At 33.0% G+C, this 10117-nt stretch overlaps 1 protein-coding gene across 1 annotated transcript in view; it reads right to left on the bottom strand.

The window, feature by feature from the left end:
- Positions 1 to 2492: 2492 nt before the first annotated feature.
- The window catches only part of LOC125844019 (exocyst complex component SEC10b-like), a 29681-nt gene continuing 22056 nt past the window's right edge, over positions 2493 to 10117 (bottom strand). The window contains exons 22-24 of the mRNA XM_049523241.1: positions 3229 to 3327; positions 3061 to 3144; positions 2493 to 2846 (exon numbers count right to left, since the gene is read on the bottom strand). Of these exons, the coding sequence (XP_049379198.1) occupies positions 2777 to 2846; positions 3061 to 3144; positions 3229 to 3327 (253 nt within the window). The 3' untranslated portion in view covers positions 2493 to 2776. The remainder of the gene's footprint in view (positions 2847 to 3060; positions 3145 to 3228; positions 3328 to 10117) is intronic.

The following is a 10117-nucleotide window of genomic DNA, read 5'->3' as shown; positions in this document are numbered from 1 at the left end:
CTAGTCAGTTTAGAGGCTTATTTCAGACATAGTTAGAATCAGCTTAGTACTGAGTTAATATTTTCTTTGTATTAAACTCATCAGTTTTCATTTATCTCAGTTATAGTATATGGGTATTCCCCATCATTTCAGACTTACTTTGTGATTTAGCTTCCGTATTAGTTATTATTGTCTTTAGTATGCTCATGATCATGCCAACAGGGTTAGCTTAGGATCACTTGTGGTCCTAGGACCCGTGTCCGCGTCTCGGGGATAGCTTGGGGTGTGACAATTAACTTCGTCAATTTCAAATTTTAAAAAAAGTTGAAGAATTTCTTCATCATTTTTTTGTTTTCAATATATCATAAATTTTACTAATCTTCAACTCAATTAAACGATACATATGGATTCACTATCATCGTTTAGTATTAGTCTTACTTAATTAGATCCTCAAACAGAAGATTTTGTTCCTCATGAGTTTGATTTGGATACTGATACGTAATTGCGGAAGGATGCCAGTTCAAGTGCAAAATCACCAGTTGCAAAAGCTTCAAAAGGGGGCCGGGGGGGCTCAAATTTTTAATGTATTTGTTTGATATTCGTGTGTTTACTTATGTATCATATTTATGTTTCAACTATAAGATACATTACAACTTTATTTGTGTACAATGTACAAATGTTACAGTTGATACATAACCTCAATTATTTTAAACTAGATGATACATACAATCCTATTTATTGTTATGTATCAAATGCATAATCATGCTAACTTTCATTATATTTTAGTAACCGATACATACAATACCCACTCTTATGTATTAGATACAAAGCTTACACAATACATATAGTTATGTATCAAAATTCATGTATCACATTTGTATTAGGTGTGTTTAGTCATGTATCCAGATTATCTTCTACAATGTATTTGATGTCTATTTTTTTCCCTCAATTCATCAATTTTTACATGATACATACAATATCCATTGTTATGTATCGAATACATGACTAAACACACTTAATACAAAGATGACACAATACATATGATTATGGATCATACTCCCTCCATCCCTATTTAGTTGTCCACTTTAGAAATGACACACAGATTAAGGTAACAATGATTAGCATAGTGAAGTTACAATTTTATCTTTATAGTACAATTTACAATTCCAAAATAAATTCACTCAAGATAACTAATCAATGCTAGGAAATTCATAAGTTTATTTACTTTATTTATGACAACTTTATTTAAATAAGGGTATAATAGGAAAAAATTTGTTGTACTTTCTTGATTTGTCAAAATGGACAACTAAATAGGGACAACTAAAAGAGGAATATGGACAACTAAATAGGGACGGAGGGAGTAATTCATGTATTAGCTTTGTATTATGTGTGTTTAGTCATGTATCAGAATTAACCTTTTAAGATGTATCTTATGCTTAGTTTTTTTCTCAATTTATCACTTTCTAATTCAGCTGCAATTGCTGATTTCAAATTCACAAACGAAATATTTTCTCCAATAACAATTTCATCGCTTCTGTATTGTTCATACCTTACTTTAGATTCTCAGATTTCTGAATGTCTCAACAAAATCGATAAATTCATTATATGTTTGTATGAATATATTATCAGGAAAAACCCAAATAAAATTGAAAACTTGAAAAATCCCGAGATTGAAAAATCCAAATTTTATTAGTTTGATTTGGTTTATAAATTTTAAAATACGATAATAATTATTTGACTGATATTTGAAAATTCCAACCCAACCGATCATGTACGTGTCTACTTATGTGCAATGACTTTAAGAATCCAAAATCATTTGCTAAACGAAGCATTCAAAACGCCCTACACAAAAAGCATTAACTTTCGTTGATAAATTACAACCAGTCAATAGGTACCCTCCTTTTAAAATAATTCATTAATACCTTATAAATTTCAATTCCTCAAATAACAATAATAACATATTCAATATAATTTTATTAGCGTAATTTGAAAAAAGTAGGACATACACAGATCTAATGAAGTCAGAAGGTAAACAATGTAAAGTCAATTTGCCAAGACTAAACTTCATAGATATACGTCTAAAGTCAATTTCATATCAATAATATACAAGTTTTATGTATTTATTGACATGTAATTAAAAAGAATGTTTCATAAAGAAGGCATAAATACAGAAAATTACTCTTGCATTTGAAACTTTTCATTATGAAGGAGACATGAAGAATGTGATGGTAGGTACTGTACAAACTTAGCCTGCTTATGTACCTGCAACTGAAGAGGAAGGAGAAGCAAAAGAAGGGAAGACATAGAAGCTTTTGTATGAAGTTTCTAACACTGCCCGATCCATAATAAGCAGGGGAACCGCTGTACGACCCATTATAAGTAATAACTACTAGCTATCCACCTTACTCGGTGTGAAGAATGCATATTTTTTGCTAAGTGCAAAGAGTTTTCACACAGGAAAAAAGGATACCTCTTTATACCAAGAAAAAATTATATCATTTCTCGTCGATCATTAACAATATAGCAACAGGCACATCTAGCAAAAGTCAAGTTAAATTTTGCAGGTTTCAAAAATATATCCAGCAAAGGGAGACTGAAGAATCACCAAACGTAAGCTCAACCAAAAGAAGACTTAGAATTAGGATGAACTACCTTAAAATTAACTAAACTTCCCCATATTTTCAAGCTCAAAAATAAAAAGATCCAATATGAGATGGAAGAGCTTTGCCATATCTATCTAGGCTACCAGCAGAAACAGATTTCTTATCTTCAGGATGTAATTTCTGATCCAACTAAGCTAACTCCACAAGGAGCTGAGCTTTGATGCAAGTTTTGCATTCTTGTAATCATCACGGAGTTGAATAAACCTGAGTTTGCAGAAAAAAGAAAGAATTCAGAAAACTGTCCGCCTTAAACTTGTACAGGCAGACAACCATAAACAATATAGAAGTCATTCAACCTTTTGTTACATAACTATTCAGAAAGAAAAAAATTGGTTATTAAAAAAACTGTAGTGGGCCTTTCACTTGAACCCATTCATAACACAAAAAAGGAACATGAATATGTAAACATCTTAGTTACCTTTGAGCATCTTTCTTAATGCTTGGAGTTCCCTCAAACAATGGGCCTAGACTTTCAGGAGCAACAATAAACACATTCGCTATGCTGAAGCAAAAGTCAAAACAGGAAACATTAGAGGAAAATATATTTTGTATGAGGCCTAAAATTTCGAGAAACCTTGCAACTTACATTCCAAGTTGTTCAAATTTCTCATCAACCGGAGGGGCATTGAAACTACAAACAAACTCTCCATATTCTGTTATGTCACGCTTCAAACGCAAGCCTCCACTGCAAAAGTCAAGAGAGAATTTTTCAGTAGATGAAGCAACTTTCAACAGAAGTGCATTACAAATAAGGGAATTTACCTAAATGTCAAACCAGATACCAAGCACAAAGTTTTACGTTTTATGTTTCTCTAACCATTGATAGACACTGGTTTCAATTCAGAGTGCTTTCTCTTGGAGATCTTACGGAAAATACTAAATCACAAACACTACAGAAAATTCTTTTAAAGCTTGAGGCGTGACAATGACACCGTCCTAAAGGTTTATTTCACCCGGTGTAGGTGTATCCCTCAGGATTCAACAAACTCTTCTAGTATAAAATTAGGAGCCAGAAACTAACAAAGATTAAATAATATAAAATCCGAGAAAAATAAAAGAAGAAGAGAAAGAATTGCTCTCTATTTTCCACACTCCACATTAGAATTTTAGCAACATATATATAGAAATGAACTTATGCCAATGGACACAAAATATTAAGGCCACTAAGGCAATTTGCCTTAAAGAAAAGAGATGTTGGGATGGGACATTGGCAGTAAAGAGAAGTAATGATATTTGACCAAATAAATTTCTGCTCTAAATATTCTTTGAGATACTAAAATAATTGTTTTATCTAACAATTTTCCATATATCTCAAAAATAATATCAAGAAATACAATAAGATGTTTTGTTGGAGTTTCACATATTAGTACAATGTGTCGATTCTAGTGTTCATAGACTGTGAACCAGACCTGGATAAAACAAGATAGGGACTGACGGAACAATTGGTGAAGTTTAGAACTTTTATGAGTCAGGAATTCTTTTGTAAGCCTTGAGATCTTATTCTATCACATCATACTTGCACAAACTTTGTCGTTATCGCAATTTTGCAGTAAAAGGTCATGAGTTATCCCGGTATTCATGAGTTCTCTAGAAATTTGTCACAATTTCATAGGAGTGACATCACTCCAGGGGCATATCTAGAGGGGGTTCCATGGGTTCACGTGAACGCATGCTCCCCTCTCTAGATCATATATAGTAGTGTTATATTTTCTAAAAAATAGTTAAATATAGATGTGTGAACCCGCATTTAAAGTGTAATATAATAATACGATGATGATTTGGTGCACCTCTCTAAGTGGGGATAGAAATTTAAGTCTTATATTTATCTTCTTATTTTGAATAACACCTCTTCAAGTGGTTATCAATAACACTTTTGGCATTTCAACTAATTTTTCTNACCTCCAACATCGAAGTCCCAAGCCCAAACCACTGGGCCACCCCGAAGGGTCCCTCTTCAAGTGGTTATCAATAACACTTTTGGCATTTCAACTAATTTTTCTTTTGTTTTTTGGCTTTAATCTTTCAAAATTTTCAAGTGTTACATTGGAAATTCCTAAAATATTTAGCATAAAACTTTTATATAATTAAATCAAATGAATATATTAAAATTTAAAACTAGTATTATATATTTTGGACCTATAATTTTTAAAACTTAACAATTCATATTAAGATCCTAAAGATCTAACAGGTCAAAATTATATCTTAGATGCATTTTCTCATAATAATGCACCCATCCTTCTGAAATCCTGCATACGCCTTTGCATGATTCAACTCTTATATAGGTCTAATTATCAATTGTATTCTACGGATCAATACACCATCTAAAAAGGATATGAATTTCATTAAGAGTTTAACTCAGCCTAACTTAGCCTTGCCATATTGTACTATATTCACACATCATAGGAGGGAGATAATTTCATAGTGCATACTTGATCATCTAATGACTTGTTATTATTCATATGAACCTAATTCATGAAATCTCCAATCACTCGGGGTGGGTTATCAACATTGTTGATCTTCTCATATTGACCGAAGTCTCACTCCCCTTGATGTTTCTTTTAGTCTGTGAATTGATCATATTCACTCCTGACTACACATAACTTACTTAAATAATTCATCCATAGTAGCTACTTTATCACATTATATCTCAAATAAATGTGTTCGATCAGTTTTGCCACAAAAAAAAATATTTTTCGCTACAACATGGACTACCATAATGTAGACACAAAATTAATATGTTGGTTATATTCCAATTGGAATAGTCACTAAGAGGTCTCCTAACCGCTTAGCCTCATAACTAACCAACTCCCAAATAGCAAATTCAGATTCATAGTATGACATCCCCACTAAGGGTAAACATTTAATCACTCATGGACTTTGTCTCAACTGAATAAATATTCAATTAGCATCACTATATCCTTCTAGTGCAGCGGGAAGTCCAATTTATTTAATACCAATATTATCAACAATAAAAGTGTAACAATCATTATCAATTTTTTTTCTAATCTTTGTCCTCAAATAATTTTAAACAAGGTCATATGATATATTTTCAGTTCTAAAGAACTCAATAATTTTTCTTTTCAACTTTAATGTTGTGCTCAATCACATCATTATCAATAACAAGAAGGGATAGTTTCAAATATATACAATAAACTAATTAGTTTATAACAAATATATCCATGTTTTTATTTACATAAAAAATAACCAAAAGTCATAGAAAGTATACACTGACTATACATTATGGTACACTCAAAAAGTTGAATATAGCTTAGCTATGCACGGACTATATATTATGATACACTCAAAAAACTGAATATAAAGTATGCACTTACTACTCAATCCCGATCAACTCAAAATCTCTTCTAAACAATCCGAAATTTTAGATATGAAATCCTCTCAATGTTTCAAGTCTTTTGATAAATTACTTCGCTCAAAACGGTTCATGTTTGCAGTACGTCAAATTTTAAAGGAAATAGAGAAGAAACGAAGAAGAGGAAGAAGAAGAAGAAGAAGAAGGAAGCAAGAAGAAGAATAAAAAGAAGAAAGAGGATGGAGGACGAAGAAGAAGAGAGGTTGTGTCTGACCATTTTTTGGGTAAATAATATGGTTGAACGACCATTTCCCCTAATTTGTATAAGTTGGGCTAAATAGATGGTAAGTAAAGTTTATGGGAAGATAATCTGCGTAATTATCCCTAACAAAAGAATTCAGTATGCAGCACTATTCTTAGCACACTCAATAGACACAAAAAATTATTTTTAGACCCAACGATTCCTTTCTTTAGTATCATATTAGCATAACCTTAGCGTTATACCACCACACTTTCAAATATTTCAATAAGTGGGATACCTTTTTCGCAATTCATAAGGTTTTCATTTTTGTATGCTACATACAAATTTATATAGCACACTCAATAGACACAATAAAATGTTTTTAGACCCAATAATTCTTTTCTTTTGGATCATATTAGCATAACCTTAGATGTTATACCCCCACACTTTCAAATATTTCAAAATAAGGGGGATAACTTTTTCGCAGTTCATAAGGTTTTCATTTTTGTATGTAACATACAAATTTTATATATTAAAATTATGTCAAGGCTTCATATATTTTTCTCAACAACTATACTTTTACATATCTAGAAAAAATACATATAAATGTGCATAACACAATTCGTCACTCCTGGCTCATTGCTTGTTTCAAGTATCAAAAATCAATAAGAACTAATTAACAACTCAGATACTACTCTAAGAACCCAAGTATGTAAGTTTTTAGCATGCTTAGTTTCAAAACAAATTTCATACTTGAATTTTTTAAGACCTTGCATTTTCTTAATATAAAATAAACTAAGTAGACTATAGGTCTTTACATGTCACAAGTTATATGAATCAATCAAGTTAACAACAAGCATGACAAACATGATTTAGGCCAGTTCACTCTCAGGTGAATTCATGGCACTGGTTCAAGTTGGTGCTCCCTCAGCTGTGACACCCGATCAAATCATAAATAACACCTGTTATTTCCATTAGATTTTTTTTTGTTTTAATTTAAATGGCTTATAACAATATGCATGACAAACATTCGCTTTGCATCTTTTCCGTTTAGGAAAAATGTAAGCGCAAATGATTGAATAGAGAATCGAACGCGGGACAATTAATACGTTTTCACACCCTTGACCAGCTATCACTTTTAGGTGTTGCAATAGTGTTAAAGTTTAATTATTATTATAAATCCCATTTGACCTATATACTTGTACTTTCTCCACTGCTCCGCCATCTGTGACCAGTCCGACACAACATTATCCCTCAGTCGTCCGTGGAAGTTTTGTAGCATCTGTGTTAAGATAACGGTGTCCTCGTAGTTTTCAAATCCTAGGTCCGCTNATTGACTAGCTATCACTCTTAGGTGTTGCAATAGTGTTAAAGTTTAATTATTATTAGAAATCCCATTTGACCTATATACTTGTACTTTCTCCACTGCTCCACCATCTGTGACCAGTCCGACACAACATTATCCCTCAGTCGTCCGTGGAAGTTTTGATAGCATCTGTGTTAAGATAACGGTGTCCTCGGAGTTTTCAAATCCTAGGTCCGCCTCTATTGGCACCATAATTACCATGTACACAGTAGCAGATGCAACTCTTAGGCAAGGAGTTCATCCAAGCCTAATATTTTCAACGTTAAACATAGATCTATGAATGAGAGCATTCTAAAATTGAAAAATAAATAAATCCAAACTCATATTTTTAAAAGTATAATGAGTTAAGCCTTAAAAATCTAAAAGGTCGAATATATCATGTTTAAATCCTGGATTCACCTCTGCATGCTAGCACCTGGAGGCTCCTCCTCCCTCAATATCCAATGAGATATCGCCATAGCATTACTTTGAGGAGACTCAAGAATATGGACCAGATCCTCCTATATATACATAATACGCATCCTCACCAACTCAAGGAGACAGAAGCTCTTAGATAGAAGAAACACATCTCCTCGTCACACATTATGTATATTGTCTTCTTCGAGACATCTGTTTCCTTTCTTTCTTGTTCTTTTCAGGACATTACTGATCTGTTTATAACTTGATGTATCAGAGTATGTGACCCCTTCTAAATCAACATTCACTCTAATTGTGATGTCCTGTGCAGTAGATACAAACACAATTCACACACTGAACCAATGGGCCATAATATCTAACAGATCGAAGTCCAGCCTCTATTCCTGTTGATCAATCCGAGCATCAACAACTTAATTCTCTAATATTTTCTCTTTATCACTCTCAATGTCCTTGACGCAACTGTTTGATATCTTTATTGAAGACTTGATGCAACTCTCTCTTGATCAATACTTGATTGATGCTAATACATGAACAGGAAATCATCAATTTATCAGGAGGATTCCTCCCTGAAAGAGGCCACCATTTTTCACTGAAGATTGAGTCAAGAAATAATGGCCATAAAATATGACAGCACCCATATGCCAAAAGGAACATCTATGCTGATGACAGTTTAATGATTCAGGATTGGGACAACACAATTTAGATACTTTTACCTTGAATGCATAACCAAGAAAATACACTTTTGACTTTTTATTCTCCTACATTAACATGCACATATTCAGGACAATCGAAAATCTCTACGTTTGAATAATCAGCAAGTTTGCCGAGCCAGTCTTAAGCTCCATAGCAGTCAATGGTGAACATTTAACCCATAAAAAACATGTGATAGAGACTGCCTCAGCCCAGCATTTGGAAGTGTATACACACCATACTCTCTCCAGAAGAATTTTATTCATGCTTTTATCAATCTCATCATTCCATTGGTCGTTACAATATCAGTGTTTGACAATTTCTTGAACTTAGCAAAATTTATCCAAACGACTTTCTTCATATTCTAAAACATTGCCTTGCTTTACTATCTCCTCAGTCAAAGACTTTTACTTCTTGAAAGTACAAGAACTTTATGCTTGTGCTATCCCTTTAGATGAAAAACTTGATGGTCCCCAATTATCAGAGTGCATATAACTCAAAAGTACATTTGATTTTATGCTCTAGTGCTAACATCAAGCTTTTTATGTTTTCCATATATATGTACTGCTCACATGAATCCATATTTCATGTAATCTAACACAAATAAGTCTTGTCATAACTTTCTCACGAATATGCTAACATTTAACTAAAAGTAACTTTAGTTTTATGATCTGGTACAAAAACGAACAATTTTATGTTTGTTTATGTGAGAAATATATGGGAAAAATATTATTGACTTGTGTATCTAAATAGTTACATTGAGACCCTATTTATAGACACTACATTGGAATCATTTTCCAACTAGGATTCCTATTCTTATTCCTATTCCTATTCCTATTCCTATTCTAAGTAGGAAATACTTATTTCTATTCTAACACTCCCCCTCAAGCTGGTGCATACAAATCATATGTACCTAGCTTGTTACAGATGTAATTAATACGAGGACATGTGAGGGACTTGGTGAAGATATCTGCAAGCTGATCATTTGACTTCACAAATTTCGTAACAATATCTCCCGAGAGTATCTTTTCCCTGACAAAGTGACAGTCAATCTCAAAGTGCTTAGTCCTTTCATGAAACACTGGATTTGATGCGATATGAAGAGCTACTTGATTATCACACACAAGTTCCATCTGATCAATTTTGCCAAATTTTAGTTCTCCCAGCAACTGTTTGATCCAAACTAGCTCACAAGTTGTTGTCGCCATTACTCGATATTCTGATTCTGCACTAGATCGAGCAATCACATTCTGTTTCTTACTCTTCCACGACACCAAATTACCTCCTACTAAAACACAATATCCGAATGTCGAACGTCTGTCAGAGGGTGATCCTGCCCAATCACCGTCTGTATATCCAATGATATGCTCATGGCCTTGATCCTCAAAGAGTAGTCCTTTACTGGGAGCTGACTTTANCACGACACCAAATTACCTCCTACTAAAACACAA

The sequence above is a fragment of the Solanum stenotomum genome, chromosome 11, assembly GCF_019186545.1.
Source record: "Solanum stenotomum isolate F172 chromosome 11, ASM1918654v1, whole genome shotgun sequence".
Lineage (NCBI taxonomy): Eukaryota > Viridiplantae > Streptophyta > Magnoliopsida > Solanales > Solanaceae > Solanum > Solanum stenotomum.
The sequence above is the reverse complement of the archived record's forward strand: the minus strand, read 5'-3'. Positions and strand labels throughout refer to the sequence as shown.